Genomic DNA, 27,387 nt, shown 5'->3' with positions numbered 1-27,387 from the left:
CTTTGGCAAAGAAAAAACAAGATACAGATAGGTAGCTATCGAGTTCTGGTGTGTTCCAAACTCTTCCAAGCGCACTTAATTCATCCTTTGCTCTTGCTTCGGGTTCCTGGAGGAGGTATTTGCACGCTTGCTTTTGCTGGTTTGTGAGACTCTCGTGGCATCTTAGATGACAAATGAAGACTTGTGCCTGAAGTCACCCTGCAACAAAACAGTGCTGGATGGAGGGAGGATCTAGCACCTGCAACGTGCCCATGAAAGGTAGATCCAATCTGTGTCAGTACCAGGATTCTATTCCCCTTCAGGCAGGTAAGAAGGAGACACCAGTCACTGGCCAAGGGCTCCTTCTCCTGCTGTCCTCCTCCCCAGGGACTTTCTCATTCCCTCCTCAGCATCTCTGCTACCAGGGACAGGCTTTTCCTCCTCTTAATCTTAGTGATCTATCCAAATCCCAGAATGGAAATTCTCTTGTAACAGCATCGTGGCCTGCCCACTTAATCCAATGAAACTCATCCTAAGGGGGTCAAGCCATGAGATAACTGAGGGAGAGCAGAGCTGCATTTGATAGCTGTTGGCATCAAGCCACTCAAGGCAACTTAAACTGTTCATCAGTTCTAAGGAAATGACTCAGCCTTCACCCTTCTGTCTCCTCTCTGTTCTGCATCCTCAGTTCTGAGTGGTGCTTGTGTCTAAGAAAGCCTCTAGGTCCTAAAAAAGCCAGTAGTTCTCTGCCCACCCCCTCCCTCTCCTAAACAGAGAGATGTTAAATGCAAATCATTTGTTACCTCATCATCTGTCCGGATATAGTTAACACCATCAGGCTTTGCTGGAGTCTTGTAGCTGAAATAAAGGGAAAGATCTCATTTCTGGGACAAGAAGACTGCAGGATTTTGGAGGGGGGGACAAAAATCAGGACAGGACTCGTGCTGCAAAGCAGCATTTAACATGAAACGGTGAGAAGCTTGGGTTTCCATATATTATCTCTTCTACGGGTTCAGTAAGGACATCAAGGCTTGTTTCTGATGCTAATGCTGTTGGTTTTAACATTTTAATGTGCATTCTAAGAGTTAGTTTTAATCCCAAATTGAGCTTCTCACCACGAGTGAGATTTCCTGTTGAGAGCCTACTCTTCTGCATACATTTTCTATGCATGTCCTGATGCTTTTAACTAATGGTGCAGTGAGCTCTGCTCATGCCATTGTAGCCCTCATTATGCCAACAGCAGGTAACCCCTTGGCCAAACCCCTGCAGGCTTTTAATTGTGCTGGTCCCCCCTTCCTGAGCAAAGGCTGAGGATATCAGAGCACAGCATCCACTCTGCCTGCTCTTAGCAGCAAGCACAGGAGGAGCCAAGCCAAATGCTCCCTTAGGCAAATAAACCTTCAGCATGGTGCAGGGCTGACAGTGGGGGATTGGACACTTCAAGAACTGCTTGGCCTCTACTCTTTGGGAGGAAACAAGGAAGAAATACGTCTGAGTCAGGCATCAAAACACCCTTTAACAACCAGTTTCTGGCACCTTCAGACTCCTTCATGCAGGCTGGGAGACAGGGACTTGTCTAAGGACACTCTTACCTTTCCCCACTCTCTTTGCCGTTTGCAAAGTAACCCCTTCTGTAGGCACAGCAGATACCAAGGGTGATGAGCACCAAAACCGCAAGGACCACCAGGACCCCACCGATGATCCCTCCAATGTTGAGGTCATCTGGCCAAGAGAGAAGCCATCGATTCACATTTAGATTTACATACACGAAAATGACATCTCTCAAGTATTGTAAGTAATCCATAGGGAACTGATTCCAAGACTAAACGTGTCATGGACCTGAACAGTGTTTTGATGTTTCCTTGGAAAGTTTTACTTAGCTTTTCCTGTGTTTGGAGCTATGAGAAAGCAGGAAAGACACTTGAGGATGTCCCCCTTCTTTCCCTATGATGACAGCAGCTTATTTACGGGGACCTATTAATCAGCATTGATGTAGAGCCACTCACAGACTTCCATCTCCTGCTCCTCACACTTGGCAAAGCCGGCATCGTTGGTTGCTATGCAGGAGTAACGGCCCGTGTCCCCTTTGTGCACAGCATGGAAAACCTGGCAAGGAGAAAAGGGAGGGGAGGAGGAGGTGAGAAACAGAAGGCACTGCGAGGCCATAAGCATGTATAAGCTACGCTCCCAGGCGTCTCAGTGAGCTGTGAGACATCTTCTCCTTCTAAAAAGGCAGGAGTTTAAAACCAAACACCAGGATCTTCCAGCATTAATCTTCCCCTTCCCAACTCACCCACCTCCTACACAACCTTCTTCATGTTAGACTTCCCTTGACAGCCATGCAGTGGCCTTTTACTCTCCCAAGCAACCCATGCAGCAACCCAAGCCTTGCTGCTGCATGCCAGGGCATTACCAGAGTGCCTGTGCTGGGGTTCAGGGTGTAGGAGGAGTTATGGAATTTGGCATTGGATCTGGAGTCTGGTGATAGAGGTTCGCTGTTGCGGTACCAGCTGTACGTGGACTTGGGGTAACCTTCGCTCTCGTGGCAGTGAAGAGAGGCTGTCTTGCCAACAGGGACAGCTTTAGGCACAGTGCATCGAGGAGTCATAGGCTTCACTGTGGGAAAGACACAAACCATGGGAATGCTGCTTTCTAAGGTGCTACAAAGCCATCAGAACCTGCCCTTATTCCCAGCTGCTTTTAACCCAAACACAGAGGTTTTGGACTCTGGAGAGACCCAGACCCCTTTCTGTTAGGTCAGTATGTGGGTTTATATAGCAGTACCTTGGACTGTGAGCTGGATGTTGATCTCATCGATGGTTTTGGTATCAGCAGGCGCTGCCACTTCGCAGCGGTACGTGGCAGTGTCCATCCGGGTGGTGTTTTTGATCACCAGCGATGTCCTGCTCAGGATCTCTGCACGAGTCACAAAGTCCCCTGAGGCACAGGAAAGGGACAGAGACGTTTCAGGGCAGCCACACAGACTGGTTTCAGGGTCCGAATTAAGTGGCTCAACTTGGAGCCTGGAGAAGCACCTAAAAGGAACCTAATGCTTGGAGTTAAGAGCTTTCACCAGTGAGCACAAAGGGAACCAATGCTACTAAGTAAGAGGATGAACTCTAGAAGGCACCACTTCAACCTCCAATCATGGCAAAACTGAACTTCCAAGAGCCTTAAGGTCTCGTCTCCTTTGGAAGATTCACTTGGATGTGGCTGTGATCCCATCTAAAGCACTGGAGTGTTTCCAGATGGAGTCAAGCCCTCATGGCAGGGCTGGGTTTGAGTTTCACCATCAAGCCAAGAGTCTGCTTTGAAGCAGAAGATGCCGTATGGAAAGGTGATAAAAGACAAGCGTGTCATATGGAAAGACAGAAAGGGTCAGTGTCTGGTCCTGAAAGCTCAGACACTCAGTGACCACCAGTCATTTATGGCCAGAGGTCCTGCCTTTACAGACTTGTGCTCAGCTGTATGGTTTCTGAGGCTGCTTTGGAGGTTTCAGGACAACAAATCTCCCTACCCTGCATTTTATTGTCGAAGAATACATAAGAGGTTTCTCCATTCCGGATCTTCTTCCACTCGATTCTGGGATCTGGTGTTATGGTGGATTTGATGATGCAGGAGAGCTCAACACCTACCAGGAGAACAAAAGGACACAGAGATTAATAGGAAGCAGATGTATTTTTGCTCTGCTTTAAGCAGCCTCGCAGAGTGTTTTATTAGGAGATGCTGCCCACGAAGCAATGCCTTTCATCTGCCTCACAAACAGAAACACTGCTGGCTTCCAGGAGCTATTGGGGAAGATGGATCTTGGCCAGCAAAAATAATAGTTGAACTATGGAGAGAAATGAACACACTGTTCTCTGTGGGCTCTATCTTATGGCAAACAAGCCCTTCTGACAGGGCGAGGCCAGAGCACTGTCCTGCTGCTAGTCAGAGCCCACCACATGCGGCAGGGATGCAGAATCTCTCTGAGTGGTGTCTGGGGATGTACTAAGGACCGCGATGCCTGGGGATGACTGCAGCAAACCCAGTCCCTTTGAAGCAGGCACTGTCACCTCCATCTCCTCTACAGGAGAGGGCACTGCAGCAGGCGGAGGGGTGCTTTACCCACTATCCCGTTGCACAGCTATAGGAGGGCCAAGCTAACACATACTTCCCGACCTGCTTTCCAGTGTGTTAACTGCAAGGCAACTGCTGTTCCTCCTTTTGGGATCCAGTTCAAAAAAGCACTTAGGGAGATGCTTTGCCAGTGGCTTGACTTCAATAAACCATTTCCATCAAGAGCCTGGCTAAACAGGGAGCTCCAGACATCTTCTTCAGCACTTTTGTGACTCTCAGGCTCCCTAAGCCCCCAGGAAACCAGATACCACAAGCCAGAAGCAAGCTCTTTCCCCCCAGTTCTTTGCACCGCAGCCAGGACTCACTCTGGAATTCCTGCACCACGGGCTTGGTGTTGCTGGATGTCAGCTCCACAGCCAAGAGCCTGTAGCCTGGAAAAGCAAACAGAAGGTAAGAAGCAATAGCACAGCTCATAAGTCACCCAGCTGGAAACGCGCTGCTGGAGTTTATTTAGGAGTCGTGGTGTAAATAGAGGGAAAGGGAATTGGAGTTAAACGGAATACATTCAGGGAAGGACTGGGATTCAGGGGGAAACTGGGTGTTGTGGTGGTTGCAAAGCCCATCAGCCCATGGTATTCACAGAAGAGGCTGATCAAAGGAGGAGGATGCACACTACAACAGGGGAATGCCAGGGCCCCACATGCAACTCTGCTGTTCAAACCTCATCAGAAGCTGCCTCTTGAAGGAAGGGAACTGTGCCACAAGGCACTGACACATCCCCGCTGTTGAGCCTCTGATCCTCTCGGGTGCTCTGTCTGGCGCTGGGATCCTCGCTTGCTCCCTTGTGAGCACACACAGATCCCACTGATCCCAGCAAACCACCCCGGGCTCACCACCAGCGGACACAGAACAACCTTGGGTCATGTTCTCAACACCACCATAGGGCACGTCACACAAACAAGGCATTTGGTTGCTTCTGCTGTGAGATTCCTGCTTCTGGGACCAAGAGAGCTGTGCTTGAGGTCGGGGCACTCAGCTCAGTGCAGAGATCCTGGCTGGCACAGGTGGCTCTGCTAATGCATTTAGCTCAGTCTTCCCAAAAGGGGAAGCTGGAGGTGCTGCTTTCCTCCTTGGCCATGGAGCTGCACCACAAAGACCTCTCCAAGACCTGAAGCAGATGACTATGGAGCTGCACGGTGCCTGAAGAGCCACGGAAGGCAGCTTGCACAGCATCCGCCTGGTCTCTACTGTCCTGTATGTATTCCTTGTGGAAAAGCCAGAGAAAGATGGGGAGGGAAAAGGTTCCTTAAAGGAAACCTGTGTTTGGTTTTTGTTACACGTTTTTGCTCACACAAGATCTGTTTTGAGCAGAATTGTGTCCCTTCAAGTAGATGGGAGTCCTACTCACCTACTAGAGCTACGATATAAGTGCGGTGGAAGGTGGGGACAGTAATACCCCACTGTTGTTACCCTGAAGCAGTTACAAGTAGAAGTATTCACTCCAAGACAGTGAGACTCCATCAGACTCCAGCCATTCATTCCTCAGGAATTGCTCACTGCCGGCGTTTTCCCACCCACTAAACACAAGAGATTTAGGCCTATCCCGGAGGGGTGACAACAGATTTCAGACCAAAGCCGAGCCCTTGGGGCCCGAGTCAGAGGTTCTGACACTATTACATGTATTGACTGCAGGCAGAGATCAATGTGGCTCCTCAAATCACTGCTGAGACAGAGTTATTCTTGTGTGTGTGGCAGAGGAGCACACAGGAGCAAGGAGCGTGCCCTAAATCACAGGAGAGGAGCTGAGCACCTTCCTGGCTCTTCTTAGCATTCCTTTTGGGGTTCCTTGTTCCCCAGTCTCCCGAGGGCTGAAGGAATCTGCACCAAGGCAGTGCTTCCCAGCTGCTCAAGGAGCCAGAGCATCTGTGCTCTTCCCATTTCCCTGCTGCTGGCACACTTATGGTTTGCTTGTTTTAAATCCTCATTAGTGGCCAACGGCACCTTTTAAACCGAGTATTCCAAAGACGTTCCTTTAGGCCTCTCTGAGCCCAGTGCAAATAAGCAGCAAAGGGTTTGTGTTATGGCAATCTCACTTCAAAGGCCTCGGCAGGCAGGATGTGGGGAACAGCCGGGCACAGGCACGCATTCCTCTCGGGAGCAGCAGGCATGCCACAACAGACGCACCTCCAGCTCTGTATGTGCTGCAGCTCCGAATCCTTACCAGCTCTGTATGTGCTACAGGCTCAGGCACACATATGGTTGAATCCTAAATGCCATCAGCTCTCCGAAATGGAATCCAGGACAAGGCACTCAAGTCTATAGCATATTCTTATGGCGCTTCTTTCAGCCTCTGCTTGTTGCTGTGACTCATGGCGTCTGAATCACTTCAAAATGCTACACTGAAACTGCAGCATCAGGAGAAAGCTTTGTAGACAACTGCCCTGCTAAACCTCCTCTCTCTGCACTGGGTTTAAAGGGTGACCTTCCATCTCCTTCCATCCCAACCTCCTCTCTGTTTAAAAGCAGAGCGCTACCCAGTGATGTACTGTAGGTGTTAGCCATGTGTTAGCACACTTACGCCTGCCAGCCTGGAGCTGCCCCCTGCAGCAGCCACCCTCGATGCTGAGAGCTGCAGAGGAAGCGGTGGTGACAAGGACAGTGCAGAAGGGACGATGAGAGCAGCAGGCAGGAGACAAGCACTGCTGCTCAGGGCAGCCCAGCCGACCCCAGCGCTGCCCCTGCCTTACAAGTGATGAGTGCATGCGGCGGGGAGGAAGCCAAGTGTTCAATGTGAGAAGCCTCCAGAGGGAAAGCAGAGGAAGCCGCATGGTGCTGGGCTGGGGAAGGCAAGGAAGAGGGAGGGCAGGCTTCTGTCCCCGGCTGGCTTGGAGGAAATCACCATAAACCATCAGTTTTAGAAGCATCTGACCTCGAAATACCCCTCCTTCCGTGTCTCAGTGCTTCAGGCTCTTCACCCTCCCTCCTCTTTTCTCTGTGATTCCATGCTTGTGCCGGTGTGCACAAGGTGATGTAGGCAACACAGCAGATAGGACCGAGACACCCAAACGTGCCCTCTGGTACGTTTGGGGTAACCAAACCCCCATGGGGTCTTTTCTGCCCAACTTCCCCTTAGCTGAGGCTTTGGGAATAGCTTAAGGGGCTTAAACCTGTGCTAGATAAAGACTGGATTTATACAGGGTGCCTCACTGTTTTGTAGCACTCAGCCTTCCCCTTCATCCCTTGCCTCCAGCCCAAAGAGCTGGCTTTATGTTTGCCCTGGCATCATAGAGTTGATGATGACACCATCAACTTTAGGCTTGTAACCCAAAGTTGCAGGTTAAAAGCCCCTTCAAGGGAGCAGGTGCATGGATCGTGCTGGTCAATGACCGGAGCGAGCTGCATGGCTCCCTCTTATCCCAGTTTTCCACGGTGCCTTCCCGAGCTCAGGAAAGCCAAGCCAAGCCTGACTCAGGGGTGGGCCGCCCTGCTGGAGAACAATGTAGATGTGCAGGGAGAGATTAGCACACAAAAGCTTAGGAGTGTCTCCGTTCAAATCAAGTAACAGATGGACCTGGTCTGTGTGGGAGCTGATAACGGGTATAAAAAGGCCATCACCAGGCTGTGGCCAGGCAAAAGCCCCACTCAGGCGTAAATCCCCAGTGCTCTCAGAGCTGCCTGTGTAAGGCTTTATTTTTACCCACCATCAGAAGCCAGCGGGACTGATTTTAGATGCATGCCTTGTACCTCGCAGTTAAAAGGGTGCCAGCTCTCTGACAGACACCTACCAACAGAGATGTGCCCGCCTGGGCAGGGAGCATGAAGCATAATTAACCTAGAGGAGGCAAATGCAACGTTGCAGAGCAGGGTTTGGCGTTCCACGTGGTTCTGCCTTTTGCTTTTCCCCTCTTTTAGGAGGCTGATGGCACTTGATCCTTCTGGATGCTGATAATAAAGGAGTATCTGGTGGTGTCGGCAGGACCTGGACTCCCCGGGACAAAGTTGCATGGGAGCCCATGGAGTATTTGCAGTCACCTGAAGATGTAAGGATGTCACATTTCACTTGATTCACTCTCTTCCTGCACTAGAGAAGGCAAAGGAGATGCCCGTCTGCAAGTAGGGTACATGTGGTTCTGGACTGCAATCTTAGCCTGTTTAAATCTCCAGATTTAGATCTCCTGATTTAAACTAGCACCTTAAAGACCTGCCTGTGCTTGCTGCAGATAAGGTCCTGTATTAGCATACGGGCCATGCACAGGCCTTTTTTCCCCCTTTTCCTTGCTTTCCCCCTCCTCTTTGGACAGGAGGATTTACTGTTCTACTCCTAAGCAGACAGCAAAGCCATTAGTATACACACAGCTTACACAGCCACACTCAGGAGCTAAACAGGTCGCTACCGAGGAGATATAGAGCCCTCTTAAGACAAAAGCCTCCCTGCAAAGCAGCCTCCTTCTGCAGACAAACATTCCTCCTCTCTCCCATGCAGGAGATTCCATCATAGAATCATGGAATGGTTTGGGTTGGAAGGGACCTTAAAGGTGATGCAGTTCCAACGGGCAGGGTCACCTTCCACAAGGGCTTCTGGAGATAAGGATTGCACAATCCTTGGTTGCCATTGCTCATGGCACTGCAGGGTGTTTAGAGATAAGGTCCCACGTATCTGCACTCTCACAGAGACAAGACAGCTTGTTCCCAAGATGAGATTCACACACCACCCACTTGGCAAATCCTCAGCCCCATGCAAGGAGGAGGCACCATGAGCCACGCTGCAGAGCTGTCTGAACAAGAAGAGTTCAACTTACTCATGGTCTTAGCATGAGTCTGAGCTCTTGGCTGGACACGTTGAGCTTGGACCTCATCCACCAGCAGGTTCTTGTGCTCTGTTCTCCCTAAAGGAGCACAGATGCTGTAGGAGGGAGCCTGGGATCATGGCTGGCATCCTGGGAAGAAGGTTGAAGGGCATGGCACATGCAGCCCATCTTATCGGAACAGCTCTTACCTCCCAGAACAGACATGGATCAAGAGGCCAAGAGCCAGCTCCACAGAGGTATCTGAATGCTGTTGACATCAAGGGGAAGATGGGCAGTTAATACATGAGGCTGTGCATGCCTTGCCCATCCTCTCAACCTGTGCATGGTCTGGTTTTAGCTCTCCTCTTTTCCCAAGCTCCTACCCTGGGTTTTGGCTCTTCTCCTGGGAAGGGCTGAGCGTACGTGCAGGATGGGAAGGAAGCAACACTTGGGTGGATGACTAATACCTAATCTTGAAAGAGATTAAGATGGAAGCAGCACGGGCTAGAGAGTTCCCAGCATGTCAGACTGCATCTCTTCCTGCAGGGTAATTTAGGCCATCTTCGGCTCAAAGAAAAGATGGAAAGAGAATTTGCCCCTCAAAATCTGGGAGAGGGAACAGAAAGGGAACAGGGCACAAAGCTTCTGCGGTGCATTAGGTACCACTAACCAGGGGATTAAGCCTTGCCCAGCTTATTCTGCCTGTGAGGTCCAGCCCCTCACACAGATGCTTTGCAGTGTTAGGCTGATCTCAAAGCTGTGTGGCTTTGAGGGCAGGCCACAGGAGAGCCTCTCATTGCCTCTGCACTAAGGCTTTTTGGCAAAAGCCATTAGAGAAATAAGGCAAGAAGCAAACACTGAGCTCACTTGGCCGGGAATGTACCAGCACGGTTGTGTTGCACCGAGCGCTGCTCCTGCCATTCTCATTAACACACAGACAGCACAACTACAGCTTCAAACTGGGCTGGTTCCCAGCCACTCCACACCACGACCATGAATTCATTCACACAAAAGGGGATGTGAGGGGAGCTCAGCTCATCCCTTCCTCTGCTTTAGGGCATGGGACGCAACCGGCTGGGTCCCTCAGGTTCCCACCTGCAGTGTTGCCTTGTGGTGACTTTCCGCTCTGTTTGTACCTGCTAAGCCTCAGTCCCTTCAGGTCCAGTGTCCCCTGCAACTCAGTAAGGATGTACAGTTCCAGCTCACTGGAGGGAGCACTGAGGACCAGGAAGTCAAAGGAACAGTAAGGAACACAGCATCTCAACCCGCAGTGGCTATACCCTTCTGCAATCTGCTGCCTGGATCGGAGCGCCTTGCAACAGCAAAGGCTGCGAGCAAAACTGGTGAGCACTGAAGAGAAGTGGGAATATTTGCATAGGGCAGACTTGAAACCAACCCTTCCTCTCTATTCCCACTTGCCTTCTTGCATTGTTTCCCTAGCCAGCCCCAAGAGTTGCCACGCAGGCACATCCTACGTTATTTCTCACTTCAGCAAGTCCCTTTCCTCCCCAAAGTGGCAGATGCTGGTACCAAATTAGTGCCAAGTGGGAGGGAACCAGCCGATAACTGTGATAAGGAGCCAGGGGCAATGGTCTTCTTCCTGTCCTCTCCCTTCCTCCCAGCAGGGCCCTGGTTGCAGCAGACACGATAATGGAAGTCTCGTTCAATTCAGTGGCGTGGCAGGGATCTGCAGCCGGGATCAGGGGGACAGAGCGGACTCTAAAGGGGAAAGTAAGGGGAAAGGGGGCAAGTTCCTTTATTTTAGTCTTGTGTGGGAATGTGACTCAGGGATTGCTGAGGAGCTCAAAGCCCAAGTGACATTTCCCAGGCTGAGCGCCAGGCGAGGCACAGGCTGGGTCTCAGCAGGTATTTGACTTCAGGAGGAGCTGGGGATGCTCCGGACCTGCCTGACCCTGGCTCTGGAGCAGGACACACCTATCAAAAGCTGCCTGAAATGCAAAGACAGGAAATAAGAGGATATGCTATCAGCACCAGGCTCTGCAATGCACTTTGGTGTCTGGCTCTGTCCCAGCCATCAATACAGAGGCTCGCAGGGTTTTAGCCTATAATCCTCTATTTCTCTGTCTGTGACTCTAATCTCTTGATCCTCCGTCCTCCTCCAGCTTGACCAACAAAACACAGACCTGAAGTTCTGCTTATCAGAGAGCAAGCGTGTCATCTTCCTGTGGAAAACGGGAGTTGGGAAGACAGCGGGAGCCATCAGAGCCAAGAGAAGGGAACGGGAGAGGGCGTGAGCAAGCACACAGAGGACTCCTTTATGACAAGACTGAAAACAGCTCTCAGTTTGAGGATGTGCTTTCCAGTTTTACACTGTCTTTTTTGTGTGTATAATTCCAGTCTCGGGTAGAAACCAGTTGTCTGTCTCCTGTGTAGCACGCAGCATGTACAAATGAGCGCTGCAAGAGCCTGATGGCAGGCACCAAGGGAACATTCACATCTGCCTATGAGCGTGCGACCACGAGCCTGTGAAGCCACTGCCGTCATTCCAGGCGGGAGAGGTGGGGCTGTCTTCCATAAGGCAGCCTGGAAGCGTTGCAGGGGCTGTGTCGGAACAAAGGATGCAGATCCAAAGGGGAAGAGGCATTCTGCCTGCAGACATGCGAGCTGGGGCAATGCTATTGTAGGGGCAGCCCTGACTCACGCGACCAGATTTGAAAGGACTTCCCTTGTCACCATCAGCCTGAGCACAGGCTGCAAACCTGCATGGGGAGATGTGCTGCACGCTTCAGGAGGGGTTGTATCCTTGGGAAGAACAGCAGGGAATTAAAGGGAGCCCAAATGGGCTCCCAGACAGATGAAGGTGGGAAGCTTGGCAAAGGGCACAATTGGGAAGATGCTGGAATAAATAAGCAGGGGAAGAGGGGGAAAAGTAATGCCCTGTCAGAGCAAAGAGCAAGGAGCAAAGCCATTCTGGCTAGTGCCAACCTGGGCTCCTGGCAAGGCAAGCTTAGCAGAGCAGAAACGTGCCTTTGGCATGGAGGGGTTAAAAGATGGCTTGTGCTGGGGGAGCTGAATTCCCCACGTCTCTGGGAACTAACTTCTCCCAACCCCTGACTTGTTTTTCTCCTTCAGCATCATCTGCTGCTATTTTTAGCAGAGAATTCTCTCAGCTGAATGCTCCCAGTTGAGTCCTGGGCAGAGGCCCTTTTCCCACAGACACAGCACTGGTCCCCAGCGCAGCTTAGCTCTGGTCTGTGTCCTGCTGCCTTTGGGGTTTAGATGTCCCTCCAAAGCCAAGGGGGACAATCCCCCACCAGCACGCTGCAGGCATATGAAATGCACTCAGAGCCCCTAAAAGCCAGGCTGCAATCTGGGCCGCAATCTCAGAAGCAGCTAAAGAAGAGGGTGCACTGGACTTGGTTTAAGTGCTTGCAGGAGCATGAATGGCCAAGAAGGTGGGAAGGAGATAGAAAGAAGTGATTGGGTTGACTTTAATAACACGATCTGCTTCTCAGCACTCAGATCTCTTTGGATTCATTCCAGTTCCTCCAAGGGAAACCGTGGAAGCCTTTATTGTTCATAAAAGTTGCAACTAAAATCAGACTGGATAAAGCTTAAGGAAATACCTCTCAGAGGACAACCCTGCCTTGGCTGCTGGAAACAAATGAGGTAACTCCCTTCCTCTTCACTGGCTTTCTTGGGGGCTTTACTCCTCCTTAGCCCAAATGGCCTATCAGTCCATCACTCCCTTCCCTTGGCCCCTCTGCTCCGGAGCAAGCTATGTGCAATGAGCAATGTATCAGTGAGCATCACAGGGTAGCGATGCTCAGAACCTCCTTTATCTCCACCTTGATTTCACACCTGCCTGCCATGGGATGTAAATCAAAAGGCCAGCTCAGGGCACAGGGATGGACAAACAGGAATGAAGCCCTGGCTTGCCTGTGCAGTTAAAGCTGGGTGACCTGCGAGGATCAAGCACTGTGGAGCCTGTGAATGAAGCAGGGATGAAGCAGCAGCACTCGGTTGCAGCAGAGCCACAGTCAAGAAGGTCCCTCTAACAATGGCCCCTTCTTGGTCCGAGGATCTGTGGCCTGTGTGTCTTGGAGCCGTGTCAGTGCAGCAAACAGCTTTGGAACATATTTGTACTCCCCGCAGCAGCGCAGAAGCCAGCCCAGACACACAAGAGCAAGCTGGGCTCTTTTCTGCTCCTCGCCTCAGTGCCAAGTTTCCAGCTCTGCTTGAAACCTGTGGCCGAGCCCTGCTCTGGCAGGGGCGAAGGGAGAGGACGAGGCAGGGTAAAGAAATCCTCTGCTTCCAGCTCGTGTTTGCAGGGATCTGCAGCTGGGTGCAGGAGAGGGGAGCCAGATTGCACTAACGCTGCACCTCTGAGGGCCCCTATGTGGGCTAAACCTGCCTTTGCCCTTCTCCCCACCTCTGCTTTAATGGGGCTGCGAGCAGCATTCACCTGGACACGCCACAGATGCTGCACAAGGGCTTGTCCCAGCGCCAAGAGGATCCCAGGAGCCCAGGGTTTCTCTCCCGACCTTCCCATCCGCATCCCAACGCATGGGCACTTAACCTCCGGCACTCCTTGGGAGACGCCAGCGACAGCGTTTCACGGATGAGCATGTTTCCCCCTCACATCTGCCCCCTGTATCAGATGCTGCCAGAGCATCTCTCTCCTGGCGCTGCTCCCAGCTGAAGGACACAATAGGCGTTTGAATGCAGTCTCCACTTCCCCTCCCAGACAGCCTGGGGGACATGGCACATCAGAGCCAAGGCAGGCTCCCAGCACAGCTTGCCAGCCAGCGACACATCCCTCCCGATCATGGCCTGCCTTTTCCTCCCCTCCCAATGGAGCTGAACCACCGGTACAGTTGTTCCTGGCCATGCAGGGCAAGTCCCAGCAGCATCCAGCCAAGAGCCAGCCTGATCCCTCTCCAGATGCTGCTAGAACTGAGTGACATCCTGGATCCCCAGCCCTGCTGCCCAGGGCGCTGGGTAATGGACCTCTCTTGTACCTCTCTGCCATGGAAGCACGCTCTTGGTCTTCCCTTTGGTCACTCCTAATAGCATCTATGTGCAGTTAACTGCTGCAGGCACCGAGAGGAGCAGTTCCACCGTGCAGGAGGTTTGACAAGGGTTCAGCAAGAGCCGGCTGAACTGAATGGTTCTCTGCTGGAGAACCATTGTTCCGTGCCTCTGGAAATAGCTCTGCTGCATCCTGGGGCATTGCAGCCTGTCTGGCACCACTTGTGTGCTTCAGAGGCAGCAACAGAGGGTGAGGAAAACCTGTCTGTGCACCCTTTACCTTCCATGGGCTCCCATTGCCACATCAAAGCGCTGCCTCAACCAGGCAATAATCCCCAGCTCCAGCCAGAGGCAGACACATCCCATCGTGCTCCATCTTTAATCCAGGCCCTCCTGACAACGGGAGGAGAGGCAGGATGCAAAATCTCATTGCAGGCACATCAGGAGGCATTTGCTGGCCTCCCATCACTCACATGGGAGCTGTGTCCTTGCTGCTCAGCATCCAGGTACAAGCACAGTCTCCTCTCCTTCCTCCCAGCTCCTTTCACAAGCAGCCCTCAGGCCACCCTGAGAACAAAGATCACCTTCCTACGGCACCCAAGGGACCGGAGCTCACCCAGAGCAACTTGTCCAGTGTAAAGCAGCAAGTCCCTATCAGAGCAGGACAAAGTCATAGGAGCTCAAGGGAAACCAAGGGTGCACCAGCATCAAGCACAGACCCTCTGCATCACCAGGACAAGCAACATCGAGCTTATTGTTTTAATAAGGATCCTTTGAAATAGCTTCTGTGTGAGAGGCAGCTGAGAAAATCCAGCCTGGCTTTGTTCTGTCTGGGGCAGAACCAGCCTTTAGTTAGCAAACTGCTGTTAACAGCCCTGTCTCATTATAGTCAGTGTTTAGGGAACCAGGCTGCCATTGTTCAGAAGCCTGGCATTGCAGGCAGAGCCTTGGTAATGAGGCCTCCAGGAGATGATTCCTCCTGACAGCCCCACAATGACCTAGAAATCCTACTTAATTCCCTGTCAGGGAGGTGCTGGGGCTGATTGGAGAGGGATGCTGCAGCCTCTGCTCACACTGCAGGCTCGGAGGGGTAGCAAAGCTCCCCACATAAAGCAGAGGGGAGGCCCCCAGGCTCCTCGCTATGGTTCGTAGCCTCATCTGAAATCTGTGTTTGGCACAAAGGTAGAGGCAAGAGCAGGCACCTGGAAACAGCCTGGGCTCCTTTGAAGCCCCCTCAAAGCAGCACCTGGATGTGGTCTTCTCAGTGCAATAGGCATCATCTCTTCTGGATCACGCCCGTGGCAGAGGGTTGCAATCAGATGGTATCTTTAAGGCTCCTTCCAACCCAAACCATTCTGTGCTTGCCTGCAGACTGTGCCAAAGCCAAGCTCCCTGCCTCAAACAGCTCAACCATTTCTGGTGTTCCCAGGCCTGGAGCAGCTCCCCAACAGCATCTGCACAGCTACCACCAGACTGCGGGAGCAGACTGGAGTGGCACAGTGGGATGTGGGGTGGGCAGCAGCTCTCTGCCCTATTCCCTGGGGGCTGGCACAGGCTCGGGCTGCACACACACTGCTTTCAAGTGGTTTGCTTCCAACAAGCAGCATGTGTGCGTGGTTGGGAACCTCCAGGCTGCATGGCCAGAAGATGAGGTAGGCTGGAATGTGGGCTGGATACAGCTGACCTTGAAGACCACCCCCTATAAAGACTCTTCCAGGCATGTGCTTGGCAGCTGCTTGAGGCAGCAGAGCAGGGACTAAGGCAGGAATGCAGGAGCTGAAGGCAGCGTCTGTTCAAGGGGTGTCTGAGGGCTCCCTGCCATGTGAGGCTGTCGCTGATGTGCTCTCTCACAGACCCCTGCAGAGGAATGCATCGTGTGCACGGCTGCTAATCCCCAAGTGCAAATGTGGGGAGGGCACAGCTCAGCCCCGCACAGGCTCTGCTGTCGGGAAGGAAACCACCAGCCAAAACAGCGTCTAGAGACAAGTCCTTCCAATGTCAGCACCAGAAGGAGGGCTCTGAAAGGGAGAAGCCAGCTCACTCTGCACTAGCTCTGCTGGCACAGGCAGAGGATGTGCCTCGGAGACATGAGGAAAAGCCATATGCTGAGAAAGCAAGGACCAGCTTTATTGTACCCGCCTGTGTTCCCAGCAGAGATGTGCTTTAAAGACTGCCTTGCAAAGCAGGAATCGCATCCAAAGGTGCCTCTTCCTCGCTGCCATCCCCTCACCGGTTATCTCCAGCCTGCTCCGTGAGCCAGGAGATGAAAGGATCACAACGCCACTTATCTTCCCACTTAAGAACACGCTTACAGCTTGCTGTTGAAGAGGAGGACACTGGAGCCTGGGGAAGCAGCTGTAACTACTGCTTCTCAGTGAGGGCCCCAGGAAAAGGAAAGCAGGGAGGGAGGGAAAGAGGGAAGCCTTTGTAGCAAAGATGTCCAGAAGATGACAGATGTAAGATGTATGGCATGTGTGTGAGGATGCGCCAGGAATTGAAAAGCTCTTGGGAAACGTTTAAGCAGCCAAGTGATGGGATGTTTGTCACCAGAGCACAAGAAGCTCCACAAACACGCTCCCCTCAAGCGTGCAGTGTTACAGCCAACAGCAGGGATCCCCTTACGTGCTGCACGCAACCCGGCTCCAACAGTTGAGGTCAGGTCACCACACACCCTCTCTCATAGAGCCTCCTGCTTCATCTCCGATCTTGACCCATCTCCCCCCTTTGCAGAGCTACTTGTGACCAGCGTGAACCTGGGTCCAGCTTCCCTTTGTCATTCCAGAGCTGACTCAAACCATCAGAGCAGCCAAACAGGATCTGCGCCAAATACTTGCCGGAGGAGGAGGCTCCAGGAGCACCAGGAGAACAATCGCTGTTGTTGCTGGGGTGGGCGAGGAGCACGGCCCATCACAAAGCAAGCCCCCAGTCCTCCCATGCGGGAACACGCTGGGCTCTGGAGCCCCCTCTGTCCCCTGGCAAAGCCCCAGTGCTCCAGCCCTGGATGGAAGCTCAGCTGTTGGCTTGGAGAACCGAGGCGCAGTTGGCAACTGGACGCACTGGGGCACCTCGGAAGCTGCTGCCAGCCCAAATGCACACTTCAAAGGGCTTATCTCACCCTGCTGCGTGGGAGAGATGTGGGTGAGGACAGCTGGGTGCTGGCCAGGCCCACCGGAGCATTCCTGGTGGGAGAAGAGAGAACCTGGTACCTGGTTGAGCCTCCCCTCCAGCACACACAGGCAGCGCTCCAGGCAGAGCTCCCTGCTCCGATGGGATGTGGAAAACTGACCCAAACGAAGGGAGAACGCCAGCTGTAGAAGGATGCTTCCCAACTCCAATAGTTCTGCTCGAGGGAGAATCAGGAGGTGATCACAGGGTGCTCTGCCTTTCATCTCCACATCACCAGTTCAAAGGCAGCTCCATCAGCACTGCCCAAGCTGAAGCCAAGTAATAGCTGTTTGTTTGTGCAAAAGGAATGAGATAAGCCATTGCTCCTTGAGAAACCAGCCCAGCCCCGTCGATGTGCTCTATATGCAACCTCAGCAGAGTAGCCAAGACCAGAAAGGGAAACAAATCATCTCCTCTGCTGGAGGAGCCACTGGATCAACAGGGTTGATCAACGAGTTGGCTTCAAGACCAAGACCAACCGGCCAACAAGATCCATGGTTGATCCACAAGCTGAAGCCAACTTGTTTCATGGTGCACGTGTGTTCTGTCAGCAAAGCACAGACCACTCAGGCCAACAGGGAGCTGTGTATTTATGACTCCCTCCACCTCGGCTGGTGGTATCTGAACCCCTCAACAACAACAACCCACCCTTCCAAGGACGGGGGGCACCAGGGCTGATCCAGAGGCACAAGTCACTGTTGGGGCTTCCCTCTCTAAGGGATGTTACTGAGGTACAGGACCTTGCTTGCAACAGAGCAGGTGTTTGCCAGGCTCCACAACAACCCTGAAACAACGTGGTGTGTATAAAGCAGTATTCCTCTTTGGGCTTCTGCAGAGATCAATGCAGAGGGAAAAGAAAGATGAGAGCACAGATTCAAGTGTGTATTAAGATCCTTCGCGGGGCTAACAGCAGTGAGTGATGAACTGGTCCTTCGGATGCCTGTCACTGAGGGAGGATGCTAATTGTTACAGTGAGATTTATCTTCTCCTTTCTTTTGACAGCCCCAAGCAAAGACAGACACCAAGCCATGAAACAGAAGCTCCCGTCATGCAAGTAAGAGCAGTAACATCTCTCAAGGCCTTTGCTTTCCAACCATCACATCCTAGATTGTCTCCATGGCTCACCTTGGTCTAAAAGATCTGTGCAGACACAATCACTGTGTCCATAGCTGTGTAAGCAGCTCCACTCGAGTGGGTCTGGGAGAGGTGGGATGTGGCAGGAACCTTTCCCTTAGGAAGACAAAGCAGGAGTGCTGAGCAGAGCACTGCTGGCTGTGTTTGAAGGTAAGCTTGGCTCTCCAAAACAGCTCTCCCCCATGACATTGCTTGCCAGGCTTATTCCCTATGACTGATGAAACACACATTCAGACTCACTTTGGATACGTAGACTATTATGGGCTCCTTCAGCACCCATTGAAGGACTTCAACCTGTGCCAGCCCCTCACCACCCTCCCTTTCACCCTTCAAAACAGAGTCTAAACCTAAGTGCCCCTGGTTCACATCCTCCTGTCAAGTGTTGGGCAATTACAGAAGTCATTTCACCAAAGTTTATTAAGAAAGCCATGGGTGTTAGAAGCAGCTTAGTAACGGGACCAAATCCCCTTAGACTTCAGTGGATTTCTTTGGCTCAGCAGAAAATCTTTCTTAGGCCACCAAAATATACTTTTAATGGTGTGGTTAACCCCCTTGAAATACTGCTGAACATCCTCAACTGCTACCTCTTAGCCCTGTGCCAAAGATACAGCAAGTCCCTGGCACAAAGCTCAGCGTCTGCACATGAGCCAGCTGTGCCCAAATGAATCCCGAAGAGCCTTCAAAAGGTGCTGATCTCAGGGTTGTGCTGTAATCAGGTACATTGATGGGGGTGGGTTAGAGCGCTCCGGCTTTAACTCCCAAATCCCTCGGATTTATGACTTAAAACAGAAAAGAAAACCTTGAGCATGAGCTGAACACGATTTAATTTCATCTACTTCATCCATTGCTGCGCTGGAACCTTCATTTCCCCTTGTAACCACCTCTGTGCTAAGCCCTTTGCTCCAGCCCATGAGGGGCAGGCACTACACAACCCAATACGTTGTATTATTTATACTGACAAGTGATTTGGGCATGACAGAACAACTCCCATCACGTTTCTGAGCTCACCTCAAGTACCTGTGGGCTGTCGGGTTACAGCTTGTATGCGGCTGGGTTTTAGGGAGGTGATGCCAGCCCAGTGCGGACTGGACTCCCATTAGAAAGCACCCAGCAGCCCATGGGAATCCTGTTCTCAGGAGCAGGGGGAATTGCAGAGATGGGTTTTATCCTTTGCCAACTCCTATTTATGGTTTCCCTTCTGCCTTTTCTCTGCCTGGTTCGGACCATGCACCAAAGCAAATCCCTTCCATACTCAACACAGCAGAGACCCTTCGGGACCGGTGAGGAACACCCTCCCTAGACCTTACTTCTTGCCTTCCTAAGGCCTGGCTTAGGATGCTGCTCTAATAGGAACCAGGCACCAGCTCAGTTACGCAGCTGTCTGGGTTTTGCACTTCCAAGCTGTGCCTTAGACAGCTGAACTCAGCACAGGAGTCACACACAGCTTTCTTATAGCCCAAAGTCAGTGGAAGAGGGGATAACAGAACCTCAGCTGGCTGCTCTAGTGCAGGACACAGCTCCAGTATCCACCTCCCTCAGTGTCTGTCCCCAGAGGAAGCCTGCTTGACCTCCACTTATCTAAAATGAGGAGCAGAATCTTGTTATCCTCGTCCCAATGAAGTCCATGGAGTACTTTGCTGTCCTGTTCCTCACAGATGAACTCTTTTGCTGGTAAGCCTCCAGAACAAGAATGAAACACTCCAAACAGCACCTCTAACCCCAGGTTAATGCTGTGGGTGTTGTTAGCACTCTGAGGAGTCATAAGCAAACAGAGCCCTGAGCTTTCCAGCCAAAAGGAGAGTCCGGTTTTCGTGTTCTTGTTTGTTTTACTGAAACTGAAACCTCTGGTTCCCAGCAGGAGCCCAGCAGGCATTTCCTCTGCCCCAAGCACAGCTATTGACAGAACTGCACCCAAAGAGCAATCCAGCCCCTTTGGGTGAATATGGAACTGTGTCCAGAACATTCATTAGTGCAATTAACGCCATTAACTGGTTCTTAGGCCATGTCTCAGCAAAGGGATGGGTTTCATTGCAGGGCACACGCCCCCCCTTACTTCTCCACTACTCAGAACTGACGCTTCTTGGTTGAATTTGGGGTTGATCCCGCGTCTCCTAAAAACAGGATACCCCCTGGGGGTGCAGGGGGAAGCAAACGGCCCTTATCAATTGGGAGAAGATGGTGCAGTTCAGCTTCCAGCTGATGGAGAAGCCAGATTGAGAATGTAATTATCCTAATGAATTTGCTATCACGGATACATCTCTTCTTTAGCAGATGAACAGTTTCAAAGCAGGCCACCAGCTTTTAGGCAGAGAGCTCTTCTGGAGGGGCACATTAGCAAGGCACAGTGCAGAGAAGGACTCAGGATCCTGTTGGCTCCTAACTCCCTCCCACCACTCCAGGCCTGCTCTGTAAGGAGTTCAGGGCTTGATGCAATTAACTGTGAAGCATTAGCTCCAAATATACAACAGGGAGAGGCCAGTTCTGCTCCAACACAGCAGGAGCAAGTGCTTTACTCTTTGGAGAGGGATAAAGTTAGGGGCAAACTGGCAGGAGACCCAGAAACCAGCTTTTGCCCTGAGTTGTGAAGCTGAACGCAGGAGCTCCTTCCACTGTATTGACTTGTTGAAGGTGAGGTTTTGGCACCACACCGTGTGTTCCTGGTGCATATCCTCAGTGTGTGGCCAGATCGCTGCAACCCAGCTGCAGCAGACCCGGAGTTCAACTCGGAGAAGGAAAACAAAGAGGTCAGCGAAAGAAGCCAAGTTCACCAGCAGAGCAGCAGCTCTCTCTCCCCGCTAAAGAAAACACATCTCACTCTTTAATCTACTGGTGCTCCAGTACCCAAGTCATTCCCCAAAGTATTCCAAGCAAGAGGGAATGCGCTGGTGTCACGTTCTCTGTCAACAGCTGTAAAAGGGATGCGCATCCAACCACCCTTTGGTGGTGATGCCAGATATTTCTTACCCAAATTGGAACACCAAGCCCTTCCTAAGAATTTTTTGGAAGAGGTTCTTAAGCCTTTTGGCTCTCCAAGCTGTTTGTGCTGGTTCTATGCTGCCTGTTGGAAAGAAAGCAACAGTGCAAATACTCCTTCCCATCAGAAAATACCAACAGCGCGACTGACAACGCTGCCACCCGAGTGCTTTTTGGCACTGACAGCTGACTGGGAACAGTTGCTGGTGGCTGGGACAGATGGACTTCAGAGAGGGAAAAAAAGGGAGAAGGAAATGGGAACTGCTCTGGAGAGTTTGAAAAGCACATTACCGAAACCTCACCACTGAATCGAAGGGAGATTTGGATGTGTTGAGCTTGAAATGAGCCAGAGACTTGCTGGGTCTCCCCACTGAGGAGTACATCAACATGTTTTGGTTTCAACTTGAGAGGCTGGGGAAGGGCTCATCACCCAAACCTTTGTTTCCACAGGGAAGCTTGCAGTGGAGGTAGGGCACGACACTGATGTCAGCTGGAAGCCCCGCTCTCCATCACTGACGCCGGTCTAATTATGACTGTGGCATTTCCCTGATGAGCAGAGTCTTTACATGCTTTCAGTGCCTGGAGCTGGGTAAGCATTGAATGCTCCATTGGCTCCATGGCAAGGCTTTAAGACTGTGAGCAAGAGTAGGGGCTGTTCTGGGCAATATCACCCTAGGAGGAGGCAATCCCTGCTCTGCACCTCTTATCAGCTCACCAGCACCTTCTAGCCTAAACCATCCAGGTTAATTTTGCACCTCGGCATCTCAGCATCCCATTAACTTCCTTTTGTGCCTGGTTTGTTCCCAAGTAGTCAGCTGGCACCAAGCACACCCTCATTGTCATGCTCCTATCGCACTGTTCAACACCAACCCTGCAGGCTTCAGTCCATGTTTCATGTCATGTGCTGCTCACAGCATAACCTTCACTTCGTCCATCAGAGTGGAACAAACTTCTTTATTCCCAACCCCACTCTCCTGCGCTTAGGAACCCAAATTTGAAATAGCTGGAAATCACTTCCAGGCTGAGGCACTTGGATTTGGCCACAACTCTTTGGATTCAAACGCAGAGCAAACCCTGGTATCACTTGGTTTACTGGCCAGAGAAATGCTGTCAGGCAGAGGTGTGAAATGAGTGGGGTTTGTCTGGCTAAAGCAATGCAGGAGTGTCTGTAGCTCACTCCAGCTTTGCTGTCTCTCGGGCCAGATTCAACAGGACACTCGGCGCTGAGTGCACTACCTTGCAGGCTAACTGTATGGAAAAGGTGCTTTAAGTCTGTGCTTTTTCCCCTTCAAAGGGAGCATCTGCATCCAGAGTCAGCACTTGGAACCCTCCGTGATGCTCCGGGATCAGGCATCCCGATTCCTCCTGCTGCAACCATTTCTGCCACAAACCACAGTAAACCAAGGGAACAACAGCCCGTGGAGCGCGTGACAACCATCTCCTTGCTGCAGATGAGATGTGAAAGATGTTAGAGTCATCTCCTCACTGCTTCACTCACTCGTTTTTGATGAAGAGTGCCCACATCTCCCTTTCTTTCAGGCTCTCTCAGTTACATGGAGAATTGCTTGATAAGCTGTTTGAAATACTCCAATACACTTGAGTCTGAACTGACCTAGAGCAGTGATTTGTGTGTCTGCACTGCCCTGTGTGCTTCAGTGATCACTTGCTGCTTATCACCCTAACCCCACTCCATCCCCTTTCCTCCTCCTGCTCTCTGGGCAGAGAAAGGGGGAGGGCAATCCAAGCCCACCGGCTGCTGTCCCCCTCCTCACCCCCCTCCACTATTAATAGCCAGACACCAAATGAGCCCAAATTCATTCCTGAGAGGAATTAGCAAATGTTTTTGCAATTAAAACTGCAAACATCCATGCGGGGCCCCCGGAACAATAGGCGCCTGTGCCTGGTCCTGAATAGGCACCAGTGTCCTCCCTGCCTGCCTGCCGAGCCTGCACATTCCTGGCACCCTCATCCCTGGACCGGCTCCTTGCTGAGCTGGGCTTTGGGGGATGTTTTTACCCCCCGCTCTCCCTCCCTCCCTCCCTCCCCGCGGCACCGCGCTCCCGGCGCCGAGTCCTTATCCCGTCCCGTCCTGCCCCTGCGTCCCGACGGGGTTGGAGCGGCGCATCCCTCTTGGGACAAGGCTCGGGGCAGCGCATCCCTCCTTTTCTCCCTACCGGGATAAGCCTCGGCCAACGGCATCCTTCCCTCCTTCCCTTCCTCTCTCCAGGGACAAGGCTTGGGACAGAGCATCCCTTCTTTCCCCCCTTCCTCCCCCCCGGGACAAGGCTTGGGACAGCGCATTCCTTCTTTCCTCCCTTCTTCCCTCCCGAGGCACGGCTTGAGGCAGCGCATCCCTTCTTCCCTCCCGGGACAAGGCTCGGGGCAGCTCATCCCTCTCCTTTCCCTTCTTTCTACCCGGGAAGGAGCCGGGGCAGCGCATCCCTCCCCTTTCCTCCTTCCCTCCCGGGACAAGGCTCAGGGCAGCGCATCCCTCCCCTTTCCCTTCTTCCCTCTCGGGACAAGGCTCGGGGCAGCGCATCCCTCCCCTTTCCCTTCTTCCCTCCCGGGAAGGAGCCGGAGCAGCGCATCCCTTCCCATTCCTTTCCCATCTGTTCCCCGAGGCGCTGCCGCCGCGGGTCCCCCGGTGCCGGTAGCGGGGCAGCTCCGGTGCCCGGGACTCACCGAGCAGAGGCAGGAGCAGGATCCGCAGCGCCATGATGGGAGGGAAGGAGTGCGGAGCCGCGCAGAGCCTGCGCACTGCCCCGCCGGCGGCCGCGCTCCCGTTACCGCAGAAACCGGGCGGGGAAGGGGCGGCCCCGGGAGGGCAGGGCCGGGATGGGGACCCGGGGAGGGGGGGAGCCACCGGTCCTGGTCCTCCGGCTGCTCCCCCCCCGCCCCGGCCCCGGGAAAGCCGCTTCCCATGGGAAGGGAAGAGGATGCTCCGTGCGTGGGACCGGCCGGGAGGAAGCGGCTGGGCAGGTTTTATGTGATGGAGAGCAAGGAGAAGCTGGACGCCGGCTGGAAGGCAGAGGTTTGGGGTCAGGTTTTGCTCTAAAGGGAGTATTTCCCCTCCTTACACTTAATAAGAGCCTCTAAAAAGGGTTAGAGCACCCTGGTCTAGTGGGAAGTGTCTAGGGATGGACCTAGATGAGCTTTAAGTTCCTTCCAACCCGAACCATTCCATGAGTCTATAAGAAAGGGGCATTTCCCTGCGAGAATTAGCCCCCAACCTGTGCATTTCACTGTGAACTTTGGACCAACCCTAAAAGACCTCCCAGAGCCTTTTTCAGTGACGACGAGAAGCAAAAGCCACCAGCACTGGACACTGGAATCCAGTGCCTCAGCCTGGGCTAATGCTGGCTCGCACGTCACTGCCTGTCAGCAGCCTGTCATGATGGGATGTAATTAAGATGCTGTTGAAGATCAAGCAGCTGGAATGAAAGCTGAGCTCTCCTCTGTGCTGTGAACCAGCTCGGGAGAGCCGGGAAGAAATAAAGGGATGTAAAGCTGTATTTAAGTTGATAATGTGGCAGATCTAACTCGAGATGCTAATGAGTAGATTTAGAGGGCTGATCTGAGCCTGGTGAAATGAATACAGAGAGGCTCATCAGCTCTAATGGCCAGATGGGACGTTGCATTGAGGATGAAGGGGAAGAAACCACCTAATAAGATGACAGAGCTTAAATCCTGACTCCAGCAGTCTCTGGGTTGGGCCCCTGTTGAGCGAAGAGTCATCTGAACACAGTCTGCTTGGGCTGGAATGACAAGAGACATAAAATACAGTGACAGAGAGTGTAATCAGTGGTAAAGTGTCAGCACTGAGCTGACAGGGCCCTCTTTAACATCCAGCAGCAGCTTCGTCAGGGCAGAGTGGAGCTGAGAGAGAGGAAACAAGGAAGGATGGGAGGGTTTCTAGCTCCTGGCCTTCTATGTTGTATTTGCACAGCCAGGAGGAGCGTGGACCTGTGAGCGGCACCATGGCCTTTTCCATCCGTTTGGAATGCGGGACTCCAAAGGAGTCACAACAAAGAGCACACAGGGACTGCAGAGCCCGTCAGACCGGGATGGCGAAGCGCTGCAGTGTCAAACATGGGGTTTCACACACAAATGGAGCTCCCCTTTCATTGTTTTAACATTGAAACAAGGAGCTGGAATGAAATACGTGCTCCGAGCAGCCTTGTGTAGCACAGGGTTTATTCAGGCATGATGGGGAGCAGCACGAACCTGCCTCTTCCTATGACTCCTTTGTTCTTTGAAGAGCTTCCCATCTGTGCTTGGAGCAAGGATGAGAGTGGGGGAACGCGTGTCCTGCTGAGAGCTCCCCTGAGCTCCAGCCAAGGCCTGTGGTGGGCAGTGACGGAGAAGAGAAGCCCAAGCAGAGAGAGTCAGCGCTTGTGAGAACAGAAAGAAGGGGAGTGAGGGTTAAACAGAAGGAAAACCCCCTCGGGGGGTTCTGGAAGGGGCGGTGTTGTACACCGAGAGTTTGGGATCTGCGAGGAGCTGAAGGCAACCAGGGAACACAGATATCCTTTTGACACTTGTAGTGCCTGCAGGCCCAAAGTGAGATTCCAGCCCTGCTGGGAAGAAGCTGCCCCAAGCTGTGATGGCAGCCTGCGCCTGTCACCGCGAGTTTCCAATGGCGACACACACGGCAGATGGGAACCTTGTTATCCAGGGCACCGGGGCTCTGAGGACTGTGCCAATGAGCTGTGCCAAAGCCTGGCGTGTGGAGCAGCCTGCCTGGGGCCTCAGGGCTCTCCACCTGGACCTTTCCCAGCCATCGGGATCGCTCCAGACCTGGAGCTGTGGGAAGGAGGTAAAGAGGGGCGGCAGACACCAGCGCACTGGGTTGTGTTGGGTGCAGTGTGTCGAGAGCCGTCGTTGTGTATGGCAGAGGATGATGGAGGTGGTAGATGATGGAATAAGCCACTGGAGAGGGAAAGGCTCTTCAGAGCTGCCTTCAGGTGAGCAGGATGCTGCTGCATCCAAGTGGAGCTGCATGAGGCTTTTTCCCCTTGGAAACACTGGCTTTGGAGGCAAAGTCCTGCCTTGTGTTGGAGAGGGCCTTCAGGCCCCGCAGGTAACACCGCACTCATTTACACACCTCACTTTGAACGCGAGGGCCTCAAAGCACTCCCCAGGTTCACCCAGGCTCACTCTCAGCAGCTCTGGCAACAGATGCAGGGCTCTGGCATCCCTCTTCCATGCGGATGCAGGGGCAGCTTTCCATGGCCACGCTCATGAGCCGAAAGCAGCGCCTCTGTTGTTGGCTGCCGCAGTCTAGACAAGCTGTTGCTCCCCCGGTGGCTCAGCCCATGACCCCACTCCTACACCAGCCCCATCCTTCTCCCCTCGCTCATCACTTCGGCATATGCTCATCTATTTTGAATCCTGCCTATGTGTGAGGCTGGGCTGCTCCTAATCTCGTCTCCCTCCCGGGCGTCAGTCTCTCCGGCATGTGCCTTTTCCCTGTCTGCCTCCCTCTGTTTATGGCCTGGGGATATTTTTACCTCCACCCTCTAATTAGAGGTGGTTTTCTTTGGGTGCTTTGCTCACAAGGGCTCTCGGAGTGGTCAGCAGGAGCTGGGAATGCCCGTGCTTAGAATAAACCCACTGCCCTTCGCCTCCCAGCAGGATGCGTTTAGGGAGCCCGGGATTTGGGCTGCATTCCTTGGGGTCTGTCTGCAGCAGCGTGGTGGGATAACAGCTATAGAGAGGAGCCACGTAACTCTCATCCAAGCTGATCTCCATCCCGAGGGATCCCCAAGCCGAGCTCACTTACCCTGTGCTGGTGCAGGGATGGAGAAGAGGTGATCCTCACCAGGGGTTCCGCACCAAACCTGGTCTCCCAGCACCACGATGCTCAGGCACTGGGATCTGCCCAGCTCTCAGCATCCTCCTGACGCTGCAGGCAGGAAGCTGTGATCCCAGAGGTTGGTGTGTGCAGCCCTTTTCTCTCCTCGATGAGCAGGGAGCATCTGGCTGCCCCTCAAGCAGCGAGCACCCATGGGGCTGCTGGAGCCCTGTTCACAGCCACATCCTCTCCCTCCTGCCTCGGCCCCCAGTAAAGCGGAGCTGTGGATCGCAGGACCAGGGGTCACCATCCCGTTACAGTGCTCGCTTCCAGGCCAAGGCAAGCGGGGACATGGCATCAGCTCCAGCTCCAGCCTGAATCCTGCCAGCATCCCCAGGCTGGCATTGGGAGGGGGAGGGGGGGACTGCTCCTGTTTCCTCTGCCTGGGGTCAGTGGGAAGGGGATCATGGAATCCCAGCCTGGTTTGTGTTGGAAGGGACCTTA

The 27,387-nt window shown here is 52.9% G+C and overlaps 1 protein-coding gene across 1 annotated transcript; it reads right to left on the bottom strand.

The window, feature by feature from the left end:
• Positions 1 to 162: 162 nt before the first annotated feature.
• JAM3 (junctional adhesion molecule 3) lies at positions 163 to 9,050 on the bottom strand (the record flags this gene model as incomplete). Its single annotated transcript, XM_080631652.1, has 10 exons — positions 163 to 198; positions 783 to 837; positions 1,572 to 1,701; positions 1,986 to 2,085; positions 2,393 to 2,595; positions 2,764 to 2,916; positions 3,497 to 3,610; positions 4,404 to 4,469; positions 8,838 to 8,924; positions 9,035 to 9,050. The coding sequence occupies 10 exons, from the start codon at positions 9,048 to 9,050 to the stop codon at positions 163 to 165; spliced, it is 960 nt and encodes a 319-aa protein (XP_080487778.1).
• Positions 9,051 to 27,387: the final 18,337 nt, after the last annotated feature.

Source organism: Psittacula echo (genome assembly GCF_963264785.1).
Source record: "Psittacula echo genome assembly, chromosome: 18".
In the NCBI taxonomy this organism is placed as follows: domain Eukaryota; kingdom Metazoa; phylum Chordata; class Aves; order Psittaciformes; family Psittacidae; genus Psittacula; species Psittacula echo.
This window is presented reverse-complemented; position numbering and strand designations above follow the sequence as displayed.